At 40.9% G+C, this 23,867-nt stretch overlaps 1 protein-coding gene across 4 annotated transcripts in view; it reads right to left on the minus strand.

Annotated features, from left to right (window-relative positions):
- The window catches only part of ATRNL1 (attractin like 1), a 999,362-nt gene that overhangs the window by 189,101 nt on the left and 786,394 nt on the right, over nucleotides 1-23,867 (minus strand). For 3 of the 4 annotated variants that reach the window (XR_012905692.2, XM_075935409.2, XM_075935406.2), the window contains exon 27: nucleotides 3,670-3,777. The exons of the other annotated variant lie outside the window; for it this stretch is intronic. Coding sequence is in view for 2 of the 3 variants with exons in the window: in XM_075935409.2 (XP_075791524.2) it covers nucleotides 3,670-3,777 (108 nt within the window). In the remaining variant the exon portion in view is untranslated. The remainder of the gene's footprint in view (nucleotides 1-3,669; nucleotides 3,778-23,867) is intronic. 4 annotated transcript variants of the gene reach the window in all.

Raw genomic sequence — 23,867 nt, forward strand, 5'->3', positions numbered from 1 at the left:
CACAGGCTCATGTCTGCACTCAGGCAGCATCTGCGCCTGGTCAAACACAGTGATGTGGAAGAGACTGATCCTTGCTAGGGGAGGAAGAGGAGGAGACCCTAGTGGCACTCTCTCCAGCAAGTGGACTCTGCCACTCACATACACCTCCCGCAACGCCCATCACCTCCAGCAGGCAGGAGAAGTTTTCTGTCTGTGAGACGCTGCCAATAGCAGACCCAGAGTGTGTGGGACACAGAAGACAGCTCAGCTACACCATCCACCCCTTCCATCCATAGGCTCCTGACCTGGCCAGCACCTTCCCATTCCTACTTGTCCCCAGGCCATGGGTGTGGTGAGGCTCCCCTGGGACATCTGTGCCCCTGCAGGAAAGTGCCTGCTGTCTAGGCAATAGATGGCCTTCCTCAAAGCACATCACCATTGTCTGACCCTATATATATGTGGGTTCAAGCGCAGAGATTGGGGCTAGACTTCATGCACAATCATCTGCTGGGATGACTGCCCTTGTAACTTTTCTTCATAGGCAGGCCAGCTGCGAGCATGCTATGTCCACCACCTCCCACACCACTTCCTGACACAGTAGTATCAAACAGAGGAAGTGAACCTGGGAAGACCTGCTGCGAGACCAGATGGCCTGCCTCCAGTCCCTAGTCTGGAGGCTCGATGAGGAGCATCGGGTGCAGGCCGCTGACTGGGAGGAGTGCTGGGATGACTGGGAGCAGTGGAAGTTGATCTGGAACCAGCTGGTGTGCCAGCACGAGTTCATGTGCTCCTCCCTCACTTCTGTGATGGAGAGCATGGCCACATTAATGGAGTGGGACAAGAGCCATCTCCCCCCCCCCCAGCTCCCCACCCTAACCCCTCCACCTCTTGGCTTCCCTCTTAGTCCCCTTCCCTCCTCCCCAAGGGGATGCTGGTGCCCCAGAACACATGGTGATGGAACCTCTTGGGCAGCCGAAGCCTCCTGAGCTACCCGAGTCAAGCCCCACTCCCAGCCCCAACCCCCTGTAGGGGAAGGGAGAAGAAAAGGAACACAAGGGCAATGCCGGGGCCCCTTGTGGAGAGGCACAGGGGAGAATCTCACAAGTGGCCTTGGCTGAAACTCTCCCTCATGGCCTCCCAGATGAGCACAGACCCCTGATATGCATTCTGTATGGTAATGGTATCCGGCTGCTCATAAGATCTGTCCAGTCGTTCACCCTCTGCCCCCCACCCTCCAGAGGTTGAGGAGCACACAACAGGGAGCTACCATGTAGGGGTTGTTGTGCTCGCTCATGTCCAGGCAGGTGAGGAGACTCCAGAACCTCCCCTTTAGGCGGCCGAAGGCACACTCCACAACCATGTGGCACTTGCTCAGCCTGGCATTGAAGTTCTCCTTGGTGAGGTCCAGGCTGCCTGCAAAGAGCTTCATCAGCCAGGGGAGCAAGGGGTAGGCTGCGTCACCCAGATGTTGATCGGCATGTCCCTGAAGAAAAAAGTATCGGTGTGCATTTTCTGGAACAGGCAGGAGTTCTAGAAGATGCAGGCATCATGCACCTTCCCCGACCAGCAGATGTGGTCCACTGAGGCCTGTAGAACCATAGAGAGGTACCCCTTTCTGTTTATATAGTCCGAGGCACGGTGGGCAGGGGCCAGGATGGGGATATGAGTACCATCTATGCCTCCCCCCAGTTGGTGAAGCTCACGGTGACAAAGCCATACACAATGGTGTCAACACTCTCAAGAGTGACAACCCTCTGCAGTAAGATGTTATTGATGGCCTTGACTACCTGCAACAGCATGGCCCCAACTGTGGATTTCCCTATGCCGAACTGGTTCCCAATGGAGTAGTAGCTCTTCGGCATGGCAAGCTTAAAGAGTGCGATGGTGACATGCTTCAGCAAGGGGGTGGCATTTTGTAGTCGGGTGTTCTGTCACCAGAGAGCAGGGACAAGCCACTCACAGAGCTGCAGGAAGGTGGCCTGCCACATGTGGAAATTCTGGAGCCACGGCTGCTTGACCCCTCCCTGCAGTAAGACGCAGTCCCACCAGTTGGAACTAGTCTCCCTCCACCAGAAGCAGTGTTCCATGGTGGGCAGGGGACTGAGGATCATTTGCTGAAGCAGGAGTGCCAGGACCTGGGTGAAGAGATCCTTCGGCTCGGGCTGCTCATCGTCATGCTGAAGCAGCACGTGGGCATTGTGGATGAACTGCACCATGAGGCACAGCAACTATGAGCCTGGCACTGCTTTGCAGCAGTTTGAGCACCATGTTGGAAGTGCTGTGGCATCCAAAAGGGCAATCTGACCACTCAGCGTGAGTTTGGTGTCCTGCGAGGTGGTAGGCAGTGGAGGAGTAGCGTGTGAGATATGATTGTAGAGAGAAGCCCCTGTAAGCACATGTCTCAACTAGCCTCAGCAAGCAATCAAAGGAGGTGCTTCTGAGGCTTTAAATCTTATGCAGGCTCCAATCAGTGTGGACAAGCTGTTTCAAAATAATTCTGAGCTATTTTGATATCACCTTGTAGTGTGGAAGGGCTATTTCAAAATTATTATTTTGGGAGTTATTTCAAAATAATTTCCTAGTGTAGACATACTAGGAGTGCTACAATGTTTAGCCACATAACAGCAAAGCTTCTTGGCAAAGACAGTGATTTTTTTAATGCATTACACATTCAAAGTACCCACATTATGTTAGCAAGAACAATTACTATTGCCTCCTAGCTACTAATTTGGTAAGTGCTCAATAGATTTTTTTAAAAAATAGCATGATTCTGCTTTTCACACTGTCCACTCCTCCAAGAACCTCAGAGGTCTGTTAGACTTTTTTTCAATCTTCCATTGAAGGAGACTATTATAGAGAAGCAATAGAACTTTTGCATGTAAAAGAAACTGGCAACAATTTGGGAAAAATTTCAGTTATCCCTCCATACTCCTAGATTTCACTATAAATAAGATAAAGTAACAATCATGCACGTAATATTGTAAATAAACATAAAGAAATACAGGACAATAATCTACAAAAAGGAAGTCTTGATTAGATATTCATTATCATCCTCATCATGTTATTCTCTCTCTATTTTCAGGTGAAATTTCCAGAATCCATTTCATGCATTACTGAACTATTCCAATATTGCATTGCCTTGCATATTATGATTTCTCTTTCAGTGTATTGCATTTACAATAAAAGGATGTAATAATACAGCCATTAACCACAAATGAAAACATGCGCTATATATTGTGTCCTTTAAACGTCACAAATAAAATAACAATATTGAAATTCAACTCACAGCATTGGGGGTGTGTATTTTTTTTTTCAGTAATCTCTGTTAATTAAGATAGATGTGAACTGTTAACTAGAGGGCACTGTGTACTCTAAGGACTAAACATAAGGTATGTTTCCTTGTTAATACCTATATCTTAGGTAATTCCTTCAACACTCATCTATCAAGAAAGGGCTGCCAGGTGAGCTAACTGTCACTCTAGCCTAAGCTAATGGATTCTCAAGTGGCTTTGTTACAACTCAGGTCATGCTATTAAAACTATGCTCCTAGAAATAGGAATGGCATATGTAGCTGAGACTTGTCAGCTCCAGGTAATCAGACTCTACTCGGTTTCAGAAGCAGATGCAGATGAGACTAGCAATATGAATATGCAAATCACAATGGTCCCTTGTCAGCACCACTGTTCCTACCTCTAATGGCCCCCGTAGAAAGTCTGTTTGCTCAGCTCCTACTTCCAGTGCTACATCGACAGAAGCAAAGGGGCGGCTGGCCATCTGCTGTCTCTCCCGCATAAGTTGCTGATGGGGGGGAAAAATTATGTTTTAACAAAGGATTTTAAAAATATATTGTAAAAGAATCATTTGTTTTATTTTACATCCAGTTACAATGTATCATGCACATAGTCTCATCTAGAATGACAGAGCTAGAAATTATTTACATTATCACCACACAATATTTATTTGAGGGCTGAAAAGAGAGGGAATTTGTTATCTACAAATGGTCTTTCCTGCTCATGTCAACTGACATATACTCCACAGAACTCCTCGTGTGCCTGACCACTCAAAATAATGTCGGTGTTTCTCTAAGCAAGAAGTAAATATGTGAAATGGTAGGAAAAGGCAGTTATTTGAAGTCTAACTTCATTGATAAATCAGAGAATGAACATTTGCCAAGAAAAAGTCCATCCAGCCTTCAAATTCCCCATGCTTTTTGTACTCATGCCAGACAGAGTTATTAGTGTCAGTGCTTTCAATTATATATAGCTGTTCTTCTTCAGTTATTTAAATATGAAGAATACTGTGTTGGTATTGGAGAGCATGTGCCAACACACTGAAAAATTCAGTTATGCTCATATAGTCCCTTGTGCACATGCCAGTGAGCACATAAGTCTCAACCAATACCACAAAGCTAATTTATATTTCTTCCTCAACCTGTAATTATAATGCTCATTAAACTATGATGAATAAAAATGATGACCAGAACAAGATATTACAACTTTTACTTCTCTGGTTCTGTACAATTAATAAAAGCTCTATTAATATTTAAAGTTGTGCAATTAAAGTTGGGTGCTCCATTCAAATGAAGAGGATGTGACAGCATCTAGAAAAAAGCAAAATACTTGCAAAAATGTTTTATTAGAAAATATTTTGTTTCATTTCCTTGATTTTTTCTTGCTATTTCCTTGCACAGCTTAAAATGTTAGATATTGGCCTTTGAATGTAAATGCTGTCAGAACTGTGACATACTGCTAATAAAATTCCCTTTGAGAAAATAAAGGGCATACAAGCAAATTCCTGAAGGTGTCTTATTATTTAATGCTCTTGATTTAATGCCTGTTACAATGCTACAAAGTACATTTATAACATTTCTCATGCATTTTTGTTCTGTATTTGTATTTTATTTTTTCTTGCAAATATAAAATACCATTGTTGACACTAACATTAAAATAATGCACTTGTCATCAAGCCTGAATTCTGAGCCTGTCAGTGTGCATTACACCTGGTAGAAAGTATTTGCAGACTTGGGCCCCTCATTTGTCATACCCTCTGAATAATTGATAGGTCTGTGGGTGAAACTACATTCTGTATATTAAGACCAAACAAAAGCATATTCTGAATATCTAGATTATTAAGAACTTAGACAAGCAATTCATTTAAAATGAACTCAAACAGAAAGCTCTCAGGCAATAATTACTATTAATCAATATTGTGTAGCCATAGATTTTACAGCCAGGAATGAACAATATGATCTTCTAGTCTGCTTTTCAGCATAACAGAGACCATAGAATTTGACCCAGTAAAACTATTAAATTCCTGAGTGCTAAGTTTACCATATCTACCTCCTGTCTCTGTTTCCCCATAAAACACTACCACATTCAGCCTACAGCCAGGCAGTTTTACTACTGATGTAACTGGAATCAGGATTAGGCTCATACTGGCTAACTGACAGGCAGGGATAAAGGGGGAATCTGCCCCAGACCCGGCGATTGAAAAGGGCCCAGGGCTCCTGGCCACCACGGCTGCTATTGTGACAGTGGCAGCTGGAGGCCTGGGCTCTTTAAACTGCTGTTGGAACCTCACACAGCATTCTACAGGCAGTCTGCTCCAGGTACCCCTGAAGGTTGGGGATATGCCATGGTCCAGGTGGCGGCAGGGGGCTGGCTGCTCTGGTCCCGCCCTTCTGCCCAAGGCTATGCCCCTTCCTGGAAAATGGAGCGGTCCCCCCACACCTTGCCCAGAGTCCTGTGAGTCTGTTGGCTCCCTGGGGGCCTATAATATAACCTGAAGAAGCGAATGCCTTTATAAAAATACTTACACAAGGATAAGTAGAACATACAGCTTGATCTCACCAAATTGACTTCAAAACAAACCAAAACACCATAAAATAAACACAAACCCAGCATAATTCTCTTCTCAAATGCTAAAAGGCTGATTGATTGTGGGCCGTCAATAGATAAATTCCTAAACCCCTCAAATATCATTCCTTTTATGTATGACTTATTTGGGCGATCAGAAATCACCTGATCAAGTAGCTTATTTACTTCAAATTTCCCTGGTAAGGAAAAGAACATGCTGAGGACAATCACAGCTAATTTTAAGAGCTTGCAGCCAGAAATACCATATGGATTCAGTTAGAGGTTGGATAACCAAAAGGATTATTTTTAAAAACTATTATTTTAAAAATTATTATTAAGGCAAAGTTTCAATACTTATTCATGGTAAGGTCAATATTCAAAGAACATTTATTTTTTGAAGTAGAAAATGAAGAAAGGCTTCTTGGATTAGGATGTTAAAAAGCGGTTTATTAGGTAACCGTCTAAGCACTGAAAATTCTCAATGGTTACACTCTGTGGGCTCTGTAGTACAACACTTATTCTGCAGAGCAGCAGGCTCTCTGGAAGCAGAACCGGCTGGCCCCACGCACTGTGGACTCTGCAATATAACCGTTATACTGTAGAGCCTGCAGTAGGGGGTGGCTACCGGTTCCCTGGGAGCAGGGCTGAGAACCTTTGTGTAACTGTTAACAGTATCTGATGAGCCCAGGCTTATCAGTTAACTATTTGAACAGTTATACTATCCCATCCCTATCTCAGATACAAAATAACATTTGCTGATATCTAAGCAGCAATGTTCCTCTGTTTCAGAGCAGGATTAGTAGTCAGCAAACTTATTATTATGAGTTATTCTCAGTTCTACTATGCCATAGTTGTGGCTGGCATGTTACAAAGAATAGGTCTCTTCCCTCAAGATCCAGGTGTCTAATTTCTACCTGAATGGCCAGTCAAAAGGTGACCCTGGTGGCTCCAGTGCAGCAGGGCCAAAGCAGGTTCCTTGACTGCAATGGCTCTGTGCAGCTCCTGGAAGTCGCAGCATATCCCCGCTCCTGTTCTTACACTTAGTGGCAGCAAGGGGGTGCCATGTGCTGCTCCTTCCTCAAGTGCTACCTCTACAGCTCCCATTGGCCAAAAACCACAGTCAATGGGAAGCACCTGCAGCGGGCAGTGTGCAGAACTGCCTGGCTGAACCTCCATGTAGAAAAGGAGGGGGGACAAGTTGTAGCTTCTGGAAGCTCCTTGAGGTAAGTGCCACCAAGAGTCACCCTGAATCCCAAACCCCTGTCCCAACCCTGAATTCTTCTCATTCTCCAATTCCCTAGATCCCATCCCAGAGCATGCTCCTGAATCCCAAACTGCTCGTCCGCAGCCCCGCCTCAGAGCCCACTCCTGCAGCCAGAGTCCTCATCCTGCCCTCCATGCCTCAGTTCCCTCCTCCAGTCTTGATCCCTCTCCCACCCTCTAAACCCCTCGATTCCATCCTGGAGCAGCCTCCTACACTCCAAACCCTCATCAAATTCTGCACCCCAACCCATAGCCCTCACACCCCGTCCAGTCCTCATTCCCCTGCCCTAGCCTGGTGAAAATGAATGAGCGAGGTGTGGAAGCAGGGAAAGGAAAAAGGGGATTTGTGTGCAGCCATCTTAGGGTTGTTAGAAATAGAGCAAGAGACAGGCTAACCCTGAGGCCTAACAATGCGAGAGCAAGAATTATAAGAGATGCTGTCTTCTCTTCGCTCTAAAAGATAAGAATGGAATGCTGATTCAGGCTGGAACCTTGAGATAAGGAAGAGTCTGGAAGGACTTCGTATAAACAAATAGATAAATGTTAGCCGTTGATGTATGTAACGGGAAGGTATATATACTTGTCTTTTACTGCTTGTATTTTGAAGACCTGCTTAGGAAGGGGGACCGCCCCCCAGAGTCTTCCCTTGCAATTGCTCGAAATAAACTGCCTCTGACTTGTTGCTTACCAAAGGCAGAGTGAGGACTTGTTTTCTTCCACAGAGGTGAGGAGAATGAGCAACAGAGGGAATGCGGATGAAGTCAGGTGTGGGGGGGTACAGCCTCAGAGAAGGTGTGAGGGTGGAGAGGTGAGGTAAGGCAGGTGGAAGGGCAAAGGTGTTGAGTTTTGTTCAAGTACAAAGTTGGCAACCCAAAAAAGAGCTTAAAGTGTACATTAACTAGAATACCAAACGGCAGAGGAAAATGGGAAGCAAGAAGACTACAACACTAGAAGGGCATGACTGGATTTACACAATGCATTTGAAAAAAATATTAATATCTTATCACTTCACAGTAAGTCAGTCAAAAAAGGCAGCAGAGTGGTGAGAAGATATGCCTTACAAAGCTAGGTCTACACACTATAGCCTTTTTTCGGAAAAAGCTACGCAAATTGCACTCCGCAATTTGCGTAGTTTTTTCCTATTGCTTTTCCGAAGGAGGCTTTTTCACCATTTGGCCCCATCTAGATGGGGCCAAATGGTGAAAAAGCCTCCTCTTTCAGAGGAGCCCTTACTCCTCATACAACAAGGCATACAGGACTCCATGAAAGAGTGCATTTGGTCCTCCGCCAAAAAAAAAAAAAAAGCAGAAGAAAAAATGCGGTCCTTGGATGCAGCGGCATTTCTCCGGGATACTATCCCAGAAAACCCCCACAATCTAGAAGCACCCTAAGAAATGTGAGCCCTCACACGAGATATGAAAGAGAAAAGAGAAGAAAATGCCAACCTCATTCTGGCTATGTGATTACTAGAAGCCAGTACTGATTCTTTGTATTCACCTGTGTGTGGAGTATGTTTCCTAGTCCAGAGTCATGATACAGCTGTGTGGGAGAAGATGTGTAACATTTCTTAACATATGCGTGCAACCATAAAAGAGGTCCAAAATCTTCTAAAATGCCTCAATTTTTGAGATCCAGCAAAGGGGCCTAATTTTCATGAAATAGTGAGCACCATCCTTTGACAATCAGCCTCCTTAACATGTTTCTCAAGGAGGACATAAAAAAACTAAAGCACCCCAAAACACTAGTCATTTTGTAAAAATCTTGGCCCAGATATTTAATTTGATTTCTGATTTCCCTTTACCAGTATTTCCCCGGAAAATTAAAAATAAGGAACCATGTTATGCATTTATCATAACACAGTAAATCACTGTCACACAATAAGAACACATTTTAGTGCAAGACTTATCCAGTGTCATTATTTAACTCAAAAGGATGTTCTATAGGGTGTTTAAGATGTCTTTTGAAATAAAGATCAGACAACCAAAATTGCTGCACAGATTATCTTAAGTTTATTATAATATTTTAAAATAAACAGAAACACTCCTCCTCACTCAAATTAACAAACAGAATTAATTAAGAAACAGTACAGACTTCATTCCTCAGTCTTCAATTACGAGTTCAAATAACAAACTCAATTATTAAATATAATTTTCTAGATTTGTCTGATTATGTCCACTAAAAAGCATCAAACCCCTTGACCACAATACAGGATAATAATATTCTTATTAAGCAACAGAACCTGATTCTGTCTTTCTCTACTTCCTCATAATCCATTCTGTGCTGTGTTTTTAATCACGATTTTGGAAGTTCCAGAATCTTATGACATGACCTTAGCTAGGATTCAGCCCATTGGTTAACAGTTCAGATTATCTGTGGTTCCCTGTGAAAAATATTCAGTTATGGATGAAGCCACACTGGATATAAGACTTCATTTCTACTTAAAAATGTGCCCCTTAATTAACTTGGTGATTTGTTAATATACCTTACCCCTTCAAATTAGTGTTTTGAAGTAACAGAACTATATTCTAATGGATCAATTCTTGGATTTTTAATTCTCCTTCTAAAGAGATGGCCAAATCATAAAGTCATAAATCAAGGCTAGTGATTCCACAAAACCATGTGTGTGCTTAACACCTAATAAAAAGTTGTTTTAGGGAAAAACTCATTTGTTTGTGCCAATAATTTATCAAACAAAAACCATTATCCCCATTAATTTATTCGTGACACTGCCTTAAAAACAGTTAAATAACCACTGATTTGGGTTATAAAAATCTTAGGTAAGATTACCTTTTACCTCATGTTTATGTTTCTGACTTATCCCTTGTTATCTTGTCCCTGAATATTCCCGCTTATTTTAGCTAGTACAGGAATTCTGTCTTTTAGCTTATGGATCCATTTACCTATCTTAAATAGCATAGACATTCTGTTTTCCAGCCAACTGATCTATTTACCTTCTGTTTCCCAAAAAATGAGGCCTCACCTTATATCCAACTACTCATGTCAGGCCAAGCCCACACTTTAACTCAGTATAACTATGTCAATACTAGCGATTGTACCAGATTTACCATTTTGATAAATATCACACACCTAACTAAAATAATTACATCAGTACAAAAACTGTTTAGGCCATACAGTAAGGAATTGACTCTCAGATAGGATTTTATTGGTTTTACCTGACAAATGTCATTAAAGTTTTGTGTTTGTATACAGTTATTCCCTATAGTATGGTAGGAAAGAATGGAATCAGAGGGGACATATATATATTGAGCTCGTTGTAGGATGGGGGACTTATATAAAATTCTGTGGTAGCTGTTAACTTTTTAATGTCCAACACTGTCTTTTCTTCAAATAAATATGCTGGAAAAGGCTTTTAAAAAGATGGAAGAGACCATTTTCAAACCATGCATAGGCCTCCTTTAAAACAGTTGGTTAGAACAGCCTTGAAAATAAAGTGAATGTAAAGCTTTTAATTGTGATTTATTATCAAATAGTGTTGCAACTATGTCAGCATTGCTGTTTTGTTTATCTCTATTCCTCCAGCCCTGTGTTCAATAAAGCCTCCTCATTCACACAAGGCCATCTTTGTAACTTGGATACCCTGTTATAAGTCATTTGAGAACTGTATTAAAAAGATTCTTAAGTAGTTTTTTAAACAAAAGCTGAAATTTTAAAAGGCTCATCTAATGTTGAATTTAGCAGCTGAGTGCATATACCCTTTCTAAGAAAAAAGTGTAGTGGAGAGGCTCATGCAATATTCTGTACAAAGCTATTACAATCTCACTTTTGGCACCTCAGCTTAACTGCAGGCAGGAGTTTTATCTTTTCTAGACTTCCCAAAATATTACACAGGGTTAAATGTTTGAGATTATCATACATAAAACTCTGATAAAAGGATGTTAATAGTTCCCAATACATTTCAAAGAAAGGATACCATATGCTTTTTTAGTACCGCAAACATTTAATACACAATCAATATATTGTAAATATAGTAAACATTATAAGTATTATTTGGAATATTATCAGTAACTTTAAGACAGTAAATGTACTGCGATTACTCAGATGTTCCACTTCGGTTTCTGTTACAAACCTTCTAATATAAGTTTTCAACATAACATTTTCTGTACTTCAGCACACATCACAACACATCCTCTCGTAAAGACGATTTCTCAGTCTTGACAATGTGACCATATAGTGTGTGTCACCTGGATTCTTCAGAGCTTGATTAAAGGTAGCATCTCAGTCCTTTCAAACACTCCAGAATCCCATCTGTATACTGTTTGGGGGAGGAAGAGAACAAAGAGAGGGATTCTCCACCACTAACAGTATTCTAGCCCTTGAGTTAAAACCTGACTGGTCCTCTCAGTTGCTGGTGAAATAGATATCTGCAGCTGTATCAGAGGTGGTACAAGGACAGGGATCAGCATATAAAATATCAATTTCTTGATTCTCCATAGGACTCTCCCTGTGTTTGTATCATTTCCTCCCTATAGGCCCAGCTAAATTAGAAAATAATTCACAAAAAAAGCGCTGCCCCATTCTCTCTTTTTACCAGAGACAGACTCACAGTTTAGAGCTGTTAGGTAAATATACGTTCTACAGGCTCTGTAGTCTCTAGGGATGACAAATGCTTTCCCCAGCTCTTCTCCTAGGACTATAAAAACATTGCAGTGGATCAAATATTTCCTAATGAAAGGCTTCCATAGTAAATAAATCTAGAATAACATTCACCTGCATCCAGTCCTCACAGTAAACACATTTCCTGGTCCAGCTGTTGAGTCCACAGGGATGTCTAGGGATGAAAAATGCTTTCGCCTAGCCCTTTTCCTAGGGCTATAAAAACCACTGCAGTGGACCAAACCTTATCTTAATGAAAGGCATAGTAAATAAATCTAGAATAGCATTCACCTGTATCCAGTCCTCACAGCAAGCACATTTCTCTGTCCTTATGCCTCCAAGAGATCCTTATGCCTTTTGCACAAGAGGCATAAGGATCTTGTGCAAAAAGGGATTTTTGTACGAAAAGGAAACATCCACACTGTTTATTTTTGCGCAAAAACCCCTTGTACAAAAATGGAACGAAAGAGAGTATGCAAATGAAGTGCAAGAAAATGCTAATTTGGGCTTCATTTCCATTATCTCTTTCAGCAAAGCATGTAGTGTAGCCGTAGCCATGCAGACCACATATCTGAGAGGAACTTCTCTTAAAGAAACGAAAAGACAGAAAGTGCAGGAAGCTTTCTAAGAACTTTCTTCGAGCAATGGGAGGGAGAAAAGTAGAGAAAACCTCTTTGGCTACGTCTACACTGGCATGATTGTGCGCAAATACTTTTAACGCAAGAGTGTTTACATTAAAGTATTTGCACAAGAGAGCATCTACACTGGCATGTGCCTTTGCGCAAGAGTGGTGCTTTTGTGCAAAAGCATCCATGCCAATGTAGATGCTCTCTTGTACAAGAAAGCTCCAATGGCCATTTTAGCCATTGGGCTTTCTTGCACAAGAAATTAACGTTGTCTGTCTACACTGGCCTCTTGCGCAAGAACAGTTGCGCAAGAGGGTTTATTCCTGAGCGGGAGCATCAGAGTATTTGTGCAAGAAACACTGATTTCCTACATTAGAACATCAGTGTTCTTGCGCAAGTACTTGTGGCCAGTGTAGACAGGTGGCAAGATTTTGCGCAAAAGCAGATGCCTTTGCTCAAAATCTTGCCAATGTAGACACTGCCTTTTAGTTCTCTCTCAGAAGCCAAGAGAAATGAGACACACACACCTCACTATGGGGAACTGCACTGGTTTTGCTTCTATACTCCAATATGACAATGCAGGATTTTCCAATTGATAAACCAAATTCTAACCTTCTTCGGTAATCATGGACATTGACTTTAAGAAAGAAAATCAGCTGCATTATACTCTTATGAAGGAGTAGGAAATGCTATGCTTTTTATTTCACTAGTTAAAAAAACAAAAATCATATTCAGAAATCAGCATACTCTTAAATGCTCTCTTCAAGCAACTGAAATATCAAAGATTAATTATTTCATTGACAACATAACTGTGGATTGCTGTGTGCACTGAGCAGTTTGTCTAGCTTCCAACACAATTTGAATTTTTACAATCACTTTAAATCTCAGTAAGATCCAATCTAGGAGCAAAATGAGTTAATTACTTATTTGTATTATTTTCTGGAAACTACACAGTGACTTCAATAATGGTAATTAACTCATATTCTACTATCACAGTCTTTCTTGGTAACTGTATAATTAAACATTCTCATTAATGAAAACCATTACGATGTTTATATAGTGTAAAAAACAAGTCACTAAGTTCTTATTACGTCAAATACTATGTAATTTCAGAACAGTTTCCAAAAAACAAACCCTTTTAGCACAATCACGGAGAGATTCAATAAAATTCTAATTCTGTTTCCCATTCCTTGGATACATAGATACTATGTTACTATACCCTAAATTTATTTTCCAACAGCTTGAGATTTGGTATAAAGGTTTCTCAAATATTTTTTTATGTAGAATCTGTTTTTCAACCTATAATAAATTTAAATTATAAGATTCTTTGCAAAATATAAACTCTATTTTACAGCTTGTCAAAAAATTTGACAGAACAGCTTTTCATCAGAATATGCAATTTTATCAAATCTAAATGTTACAATAGGTTTGTGTGAAATAAAATTTATTGGAAAAAGTGAAAATGATTCCTTTTTCTCATTATGTTTCAATATGCTGAAATGTTTTGTTTTGATAATGCTGAAACATCTTGTTTCAATAAGGTAAAAATATTTTTCTCATTTTTATTCATTGCATATTGATGTTTACATTATGCCTGAAGATTTACCCGGTGTTGCTCAGGTTTTTAACTCGGGGTTTTGTTTTTTGTTTTTAAATAAAATGAAATTGTACATGCTTCATTTGAATCATTGCTATGGGGTGGGATCAGAGCCAGCCCAAGATACGGGCCAACCGGGCTACCGCCTGGGGCGCCCCATTGTAGGGGGCACCACCCAAAGCTTCCAGGCCAGGTGGGGGCGGCACTGCGCATGCTCTGTGCACCTGCGGTGGCGCCACACATGCGCTGAGCACCTGTGGGAGGGCTATGCATGCGCCATGCGCCTGGGGGCGGGGCCGCGCATGCGCTGGGTGCCTGAGGGTGGAGCCACATCTGTCACACTTCTGGGGGCAGTGCTGCGCTCCCGGGGACCGGCGCGCACAAATGGCTTGGGCCAGCGCTGGGTGGGATTGAGGATGAGGGGTTCAGTATGCAGGCTGCCCCAGGGAGAGAAGACTACCTCAGTCCTTTCTCAAAGCAGCAGCTTAGAACCAGGTGAGAAGTACCTCTTCATGGTTGCTGCAACTCCAGTGGGCACAGCTGCAGGAGGGGTGCATGTTCCCCAGCTGGGGCAGGTCCAGGTTTCTCTGCCATCTGTGCTCCCCATCCAGAGTGAGGAATGCAGCAGACTGTACACTTTCCCCTCACTCCCTGACAAAGGGGAACAGCCAGGAATCCAGGGGAAGAGGAGGAGTTTCAGCCTTTCCCCCCCACTCTAAAAAGGAACTGAAGAGTGGGAGGCTCAGGGCTGAGGCAGTCCCAGGTGAGGAGGTTAAGGTTTGGAAGTGGGGGGAAGGCGGTAGAGGGGCATGCTCCCAGCCAGCCCCTTTCACTTGACTGGTGATTTTGTCTTTTTTCTGTATAGTTTTATGAGAAGCAATCCTGTTCCAGGCACATCCCATTTCCCTGGCACAACCAAACCCTTACCTTGCTTTAAGTTATAATAGGAAGCAGTATACCAAATCTGTTGGTGCTAGCTCTTATTTTTTATGAGTTCTTGAACAGACAGAAACACAGCAGAGTCACAAACTTTCTCAAATATATACCAGATAAAAATAATTTTAATTTTAACATATAATATATTAGATTGTGTTATAATCTTTCTACATTATCAAAACATTCTGATAATCCCAAATTGAAATTTTTCTGAATTTTCATTTTGTAGGAAATTAAAAAAAAATCACTTTTTTTTATTTTAAATTTTTTTGGGGGGGAATTTCACATGGAACAGAAATTGCCTTTTCTAACCAGCAATTTTCTAAGCCATGCATGATTTTTTAATATAAATATTTTAGAAAGCTATTTACTCAGAAGATTTTGATAACGTATATTTTTTTTTAACAAGACAGGTGAAAATTGTCTTCTTTATGCATTAACGGATATTCTTCAAGAAGTACAAGATTTTGAAAGTGAAAACTCTGACACCATTCTGAATACTATAATCAGAGTTGGAAATTATGTGCAGGAAGCTTCTGACAACTGAAAGTGAGTTTTTAGGGTGGCGGGTTTGTCTTTGGATTCACGTAAATTTTGGAAATATGTAGACTAACTGCATATATTCAAATACTATGTTCACACATGATGTATAAAACCTATCTGACAGACACATAGACAATACATGCCATATATTATAAGAAATGTTTTGGATCTTGGAGAGGGTACCTGTTTTCAGGGGGAGGGTTTTAGTAGCTAGGGCAGAAGATTTGAAGAACTTTATGCTGAAGGTTGGTCTGTGTGTCTTTGGCTAGTTAATGCAGAGAGGTGTGTCTATCCTAGAGTGAGCAAGAAGCTTATAGTCCATGGGTGCGTCTAGACTGGCAAAAACTTGCCAGCTGTCTACACTAGCCGCTTGAATTTGCGCAAGAGCACTGACTTTGTAATGTACAAAATCAGTGTTTCTTGTGCAAATACTTTCACGCTCCCACTTGGGAAAAAGCCCTCTTGCGCAAGAGGGCCAGTGTAGACAGGGAAGAACTGTTTTGTACAAAAAAGCCCTAATGGCTAAAATGGCAATCGGGGCTTTCTTGTGCAAAATCGCATCTAGACTGGCCAAGGATGCTTTTGCGCAAAAGCACAAACTTTTCTGTTAAAAGTATTTCCGCAAAATCATGCCAGTCTAGACGCAGCCCATGAGTGTTGGCCTCAAATGAGAACACCTTTTTTCTGGCTACATGTGAAATGGCTCAGATGAGGAGAATCAAGTGAGGGGGACGTTCATCATGGTAGGCTAGGTACGAAGAGTTTTGATATCTGAAGAACTTAGCTAACTGTTGCAGAGCTTTACTTTGAGCAGTTAGGAGGCAGGACATCATAAGTAACTTGTTCTAGAATGTGTGTGTGGGGGCGGCACTGTTAATGGCAGCTGAAGGGGACATTATGTTGGAGTAGTTCTTACAAGTTTGAAATAATGTCCACATCACCCATCTGCATCTTCTATCATTTCTGCTTACTCATCAACCTCAGCATTTATAACCTGGCCTCTTCTCCTTCCTAATTTATGGCAGTGAGGCGTCTGCCATTTCTGTGCTGGGATCTTATGTGCCACCTGAATTACATGCCATTGGGTTGCTACATCCTAGACTCCATTGCATGCTGGCATACTATATACATAGCTTTATTTGGAGTCTGTAGGGGTGCACAAAGTTCTAGCACAGTTGGTTGCACCTGAGTTTCAAAAGCAGTCAGATACTGTAGTGGGCAGGGAAATCAAAGCCTCTAGGACAAAGCATAATAGAAAGGATTCGGCTGACCAGCCATCTGATTTATGCCACAATAAAGACAATAGCACAACCCTACAAAATGATATTTTTGGTAAGCCAGGAGGTTGGATCTTTGCATTTGTTTTCAGATTGGTACATTCAATCAGTACATGCCTACATGGTTGACCTAATCTATTGTGAAGATTAAATGCATTTTATTTAGAAGCACAGCTTAATTCTCTTTAAAAATGTTGAATTTGTATTCCCAGACTAAGGGAAACACACAACAGTGATACTTCAGCATAGAATTGACCATTTGTTTAATTACTTTTAATTTGCATAGAACAAACATTGCTTTCTCTATAGGCTCTGGTGCTGTAACTATGGGAGTTACAATCCTCTTTAAACTAAATTAGCTACTTCAGTGGTGGGGAAGCTGAGAAGCTTCTCACTTGTGCATAGAATACTACACTGAACTTGATGAACTTCCAGAGCAATTGATTTCATTGCGATGGCAGCACATGTACATAAAATGATTAAAACGTCCTGATGCTTTTAACGTGAGATAAATCTTTTTGCTTTTGTTTTGAGGTGAAACAAGACTTCTTTAAAAAAAAAAGTCACACTGAGGTGCCCTATAAAGCCATACTAGGAGGCAGGATGGTGTAGTGGTTAAGGAGGTAGCCTGGGACTAGTCCCTGCTCTACAGATTTCCTGTGTGACTATGGTTAAATTCTTTAAGGTCTACACTGAAGTTAAAACCACTGGCTGGCCTGTATAACATGACTCAGGATCACTGGGCCCAGGCAAGGGGCCACAGCAACCCCCAGTTCTGCTCCAGGCCTGACCACTACCTGACTCCTTCCCTCAAAACCCCCACCCAAGGTGAAGTTGGCTCCCGCTAAGCACATGCTAATTTTTCCATGGGTGTTCCAAACCTGGAGTATCTACGGAGCTGGTACCTACATAAGTAATTTTTTAACTGATGTGTAAATGTTCAGGCTCTGGCTGGAACCCAAACTTTAGGACCTTGTAAGGTGGGAGGGTATCAGAGCTCAGAATGCATCCCAAACCTGAATGCCTATATTGCAACAGGCTAGAACTTCAACTCCAGCTCTGTGTGTCCCACATCAGCATGCAGAGGCCAGCCAGAGGTGCCTAATTGCAGTGTAGACATACCCTGAATCTCTCCCTGTCTCAGTTCCCAGTCTGTAAAATGGGAGTCATAGTACTACCCTATCTCACAGAGATTTTATGAAAAAAAAGACATTAAATTATGGGAGGCTCGAATACTGTAGTAATGGAGGCCATATAATTAACTCATTATGCTTATCACTGTAAAATCAGAGTAAGAATTTATACAGAATAGAAGGACTTCCTCAGACCTCTTTCTATTCTGTGGGACTTCCTTATAAAATTGCCTGAAAAAAGTATCATCTGGGGCACGTGCAAAAGTCTGGCATGGGGAAAAAAGTGAGGGTAGCTGTACTTCCAGTCCTAGCTTTACTCTGAATAAAATGAAGGGTTGTTTAAACTACACATAGTCCAGCAAACAGCAGCTAAGACATACTTAAAGTACAGTGTACACATCCCAAAAAATAACAGTATCAAAAGGTCAGCTTTATGTGTATCCCTTTTGGAAACTAAATAGCAGTTGCTTGTAATTTCCCTTGAAAAATCAGAACAAGTAAAAAGGATGAGCATTGAAAAGGTCATTTGTGTCTAGATCCAAGGAACAGACATTTAATGTACTTTATGTTACTGCTAAAAAAACAAAACGTGAGTCTACCATAACTTCAGGATTAACAAAACTTTGTAGGTTCTGGAATACAATCCTTGCTCTCCAAGATAACCTTCTATTCACACTGTGCAAAAGATTAACTATAGTAAAATAAAATAAATATTTCCTAAATAAGAGAAATATTAAAATTGCTTTACATTCTGAAAGCTGAGTCAAATGAATGCTGCAGCTTTAATATCCAAGAGATGCACAATACAGTCAAGTCAGTTTTAAACTTTGGGTGTATGAAAAGCAGATGATTAAAAAAAGGATGACATATTGAGTCCAGCTTGTTGTGCCAGTACTTTATGATGGAGGTTCTCGTTACAATAAAACTACGATCAATTCTTCTGTATATTTCCCCTTCCCCAAAGAATTAATTTGCTAAAGAAAGATTTTTTTGTGTGGCAAGAATCAATAATCTCAAACTTCAACTCTGTACCACAATGCACTGACTTCTAACTTAAAAGTTCTAAATAAGACCTAATCGGGTTATGTGTTTCACTTACTGTGCTATGCATTCATATTGAGCATTTACATAGTTTTATGACATTAATCAGTTTAGAGGTTCCTCAATAGTTACTTAAGTCTTCCTGCAATGATCCCAGCATTGTACTTTTCTTGTTAATCAAATGGATTTTTTAAAAATCCTTTCCGCAAAATGTGATTATTTTGTAGTTAGTAAGAATGTATTTACTGGGTACTGGATAACTGGTTAAATGGCACCTGGCCAGGCCAGTGCAGCCCCTCGCCCATGGTGCTATGCAGTAAGCCCAGTTTGGTCCAGCCAAGGCCAGTGTGCCATGGGCAGGGGGCTGCTCCAGCGATCTCCATCCCACAATGTGACGCAACGGGCTAGTCAATCAGTTAAACATCTACTTTAACAGGTTAACACTTTAAACAGGATTTTACATCCCCAGACCATTTTCAATTTGGCACTTCAAAAATGTTTACTTCACAAAATAATTCTGCATACAAAGCAAAAGAGAGTACCATCCACTGATGTATACATTTAAAAGTAATACTGCTACAAAAATCTGTCTAATTTGTTTGCCCAATGACAGTTATTTATTAATCAACACATTAAAATATTGGTTACAATTAATTATTTCTGAATGTGAAAAGTATCACAAGAAAAGGCTTTTGAAAACATATTGTAAGGAATTACAAATTTTGTTCACAAACACAACTGTGGTGGACACAATAAACAAAACCAAATAGGAATAGAACCAAACCTCATCCTGCTGACATTACTCCACCACCTTCTCTGAACTTAAGCATCTTGAATGCTATCCAGACGTATCATAAGAGCAATTATAATGTGTTTTATTTTAATACAATTTTCTAAAATAAAAGTGTCAACTCCATTTTTAAATAGTGTTTTTAATGGATCATTAATATATTTTAAAGATGTTAAACTATGCCTAATATAGATAGCACCAGATTTCTAAACAGGACTTAAATATACTTATGGTGGTGTCTGTGTGAGTAGATTAAAAGTACCAAATATTTTAAAACTAAACTTCAAAAACAGACTGCAACACAAAACTGCTGAAATATGCAAATTTGACATCATCTGAATGGGTCTGAATAGGGAGATAGAATGGCTCTCTCATTACAAATAAGTATTTTCCCCTCCAGGTACTCTCACCTTCTTATCACTGTTGGATGTGACCCACATCCACCCTGCTTTAATTAGTACAGGTTGAACCTCTCTAGTCCGGCATTCTCTGATCTGGCAACATCTGTGATCTGCCATGATTTTAGTTAGCAGGATGTCCACTAATACAGATGTGGCCAAGTTTCCTGTGGCTCCTTAAAGTTTGTTTACAACCACCAGTCTTGGCTCTCAATGTTCTGTGCTGATATTTAGCTCTAATTACTCCTAAATATCTTCTAGGAGCCCGGAAAGCAGTGGGACGTGTGGGTACTACTGCTAAGCGTTAGGTTGGTTTTATGTTTTACCTACTTATTTCTTTGTGCCAATACAATAAAGTTGTATAACAACACTAACACTTCGTTATGAAGATAGTTAATAAGCCTTGGCTAGCCAGGCATAGGCTTGTATAGGGTGTATCAATACAGCCACACATTATTAAGAAGCATTACAAGTATTGTTCCATTTATTCTCCTCAGAGAATTAAAAATAAAGAGAGACCCACGCGCTACAATATTGACCTCCTATGGTTCGGCAAATTCTCTGGCTTGGCACCCATGAGGTCCTGAGGGTGCCAGACTGGAGAGGTTCAACCTGTACTGATGTTACACTCCCATCTCTATATTCCTGCCTTTTCTTTTTTTTCATTTCAAGCATCTGAGGATGTGAATTGTATTTCACAAAAGCTTATGCCCTAATAAATTTGTCAGTCTTTAAGGTGCCACTGCTCTCTCTGTTGTTTTCACTTCAGTGGAGCTATGCTGATTTTCAGAAGGATCTTGTGCAATATTAGCCACAACACTTGCTATGTAAATATGGCCTTTCAAAAGCAGATCAAACACACACCAGGAAAGAAGTCTACAGGAACAAATAGGAGTTAGGCTCCCACTGAAAGTCATTGGGAGATGGCTATTCGACTCCCCTTTGTGTTTTTGACATTCAATCCTCCTTGGCTGCTATTCAGGCACACAGAGCTTATGTTTCTCACCCAAATTATATTTAATTAAATACTATACAATAAGAGACCGCTCTTCACTGCAGCCTGCCACCGTTTGTTCTGCCCCTGCCGCCAGAAATCCACTTTCCAATATGTAGGGTGACCTTTGGACCTGGATCTCCAGGGGGCCAACAGACTTGGTGGGCCCCTGGGCAAGGTATGAGGGGGTGGCTCCACACCCTTAGAATGGGTGGGGCGTTAGACAGCAGGGGTGTGGCTGGGACAGCCAGACCTCAGTGCTGCCCAGAGCCCGCCACATTGAGCCCCCCCAAACCCTCAGACACACCCAAAGGGTGCCTGGCAGTGGTTACCTGGCCGATCTTTTTGAATTGCTAGGCCCCAGGGAAGCTGCCTCCTTTGCCTCCTGTTGGTGGGTCTGCTTCTGCCACAGCCCACATACCAATGACAACTGCTCACAATCTTTCTAATAATTATCCATACAATTATTATTCCACAGGTTATTTACATTGATGTGGTTTACCCTATTAGTTTTCACACCTTTACTTTGATCAAATCATCTCAATGCAAAAAAAATGTGAGCAAGAAAAATGACCAAAGATGCTAAATACAAAATACCGATCATGCAAATACGGTGATGCATTTAAATAAATGGCAAGTTTGCTTTTATAATTTCATTTAGTTTGTTTTTATCAGCACCTGTTAGTTGAGCTGATCTGTAAATTGATAAGGCCAAAATGTAAACAAAATCTTTCAAACACAGCCTCATTACTTATTACCCGTGTCTGTTTAAAAGGGGCACTGTCAACCTATTTAAGCCACAAATTAATTTTCCTCAGAGAAAGTAAATTGTCCATGAATCATCCCTGAAGGAGGCTTCACAATTATAGCCAATTTCAATTACTTGTAAAAAGGCACAACCAACTAGTATTTAGCAGTAGTTCAGCCTCTTCCCCACCTTTCTTCCCCAGGAATGCTGCCTTTCTCCATCCTAAACAATGAGACTCCGTCCACACTCAATAGCTTTTTCTCCAGATCTCCTGAAAAATCCATAAAATGCTCTACGTACAACATTTCCCTGATCCCAATTATATTTCACTTGCTACTCCATAATTCTGGTTCTGGTCAGGATCAGAAAGAGCCAAAATACCATAAAAAATAAGTACCATACACTTAGCAAAAAGCCCTGTTTTCAGATCCAAAAGGTTTTGTTAATCTGGAGAAAGTCTGAAACTCACCATTACCTAGTATGTTCAGGTCAGCTAAGGTATGTCTAGACTACATGGCTCTGTCAACGGAGCCATGTAGATGAGTTTACTAGATATAGGAAAATGAAGCGGCGATTTAAATAATCGCCACTTCATTTACATCAAAATGGCCACCGCACTGTGCCGATCAACTGTTTGGCAGCACAGCGGGGAAGTCTAGACGTGCCATGGTCGACAAGGGAAGCTTTTGTCAACTGCTCTGGTATGCCTCGTGAAATGAGGTTTACTGGAGCAGTCGACAAAGGCTTCCCTTGTCAACCGCGGCACGTCCAGACTGCCCTGCTGTGCTGCCCCACCAAACAGCTGATCGGCCCAGCACGGTGGCCATTTTTATGTAAATGAAGCGGCGATTATTTAAATCACCGCTTCATTTTCCTATGTCTAGAAAACTCATCTACATGGCTCCATCAACAGAGCCATGTAGTCTAGACATACCTCTAGTGGAAAAGGCCTGTGCCATGGTCAACTGCTTTTGTGTAGAAAAGAAGAGAACTTTCAAGGAGATACAATTCTGCTACCAAGCCAGAGAAATAAAATACTGAAAAATAAAATGTGTTTCTTTTGTATAATCTTTGTAGATTTGATATAATTAATTTAAATAGATGTGAGATGTTATACTTTCTAAAGCTAGTAACTCAGGCTGTAGAGATGAACTAATTGAGTTTCAAAGACTTTGACTCCCTCATTGAGTTCTCGCCTTTGAAGAAGAAATATTTCAGCGGAAAATACAGGCCACTTAAACTGGGTTGAAACTGCCTGAAAAATAACAGCAAGTGGTAGGAACAGCAGATGTCTGAAGCTTGCAGCAATATGAAGAAAAGAATTATATTTTAAGAGACAACCTGTACCTACAAAGCAACAGTTTTCTTTGGGGAAATCACAGAAAGCTTCACTTGCAAAGTTTTCTAAGCAGAGTCAGAATTTGAGCAGCAGTGGGTTCCCACGTTTGTAAACATCCCCTCCTAATCCAATTTATAAAGTAAAGAGTACACAACTAACATTTATAGCCAGGGAAAGTACTTTTCTAGCATCTAATTTCTTATATTCTTCATCTTAGTAGCACTGTGTCTACTATGCAGCAGTAACTAAGGATGTAAAACTGACTGGCACTGGTTCTCCAGGCTGCTGCGTCATTTCATAAATAAACTGGCTACACATTATGGAAGAGTTTTTGAAAGAGTTAATTCCTCACTGCTGCCACTCAGATATTGTGAGAGTGAGTCTAAATCAAAGTATTCTGGCATTTTGCGTTCCAGTCAAACTGTTTCAAGAGGGAAATGTGGGACAATTTAGAGTTCATCAATTATATCACATCAAATTAGCCTTCATCATTGGCTTTCATCTATTCTAATTTACAACAAAAAGGACAGCCATACACAGGACTGTGGCAACTGCATAGTCAAAGGGAAGTTCTGTAGTTTCCATGGGCAAGAATGATGGTCTTTTTCAGACAGTAGCTTCAGCTTTAATTGAAATTTCGAGTCACAATTAGTTTCCTAAGTTTGATTTGATCTGATAGTCCTTAACCTCATTTAAGGTATTGAAGTGATAAACATCTTTTTTTTAATCAGTCC

The sequence above is a fragment of the Pelodiscus sinensis genome, chromosome 8 (genome assembly GCF_052426305.1).
Source record: "Pelodiscus sinensis isolate ZL-2025 chromosome 8, ASM5242630v1, whole genome shotgun sequence".
Taxonomy (NCBI): domain Eukaryota; kingdom Metazoa; phylum Chordata; order Testudines; family Trionychidae; genus Pelodiscus; species Pelodiscus sinensis.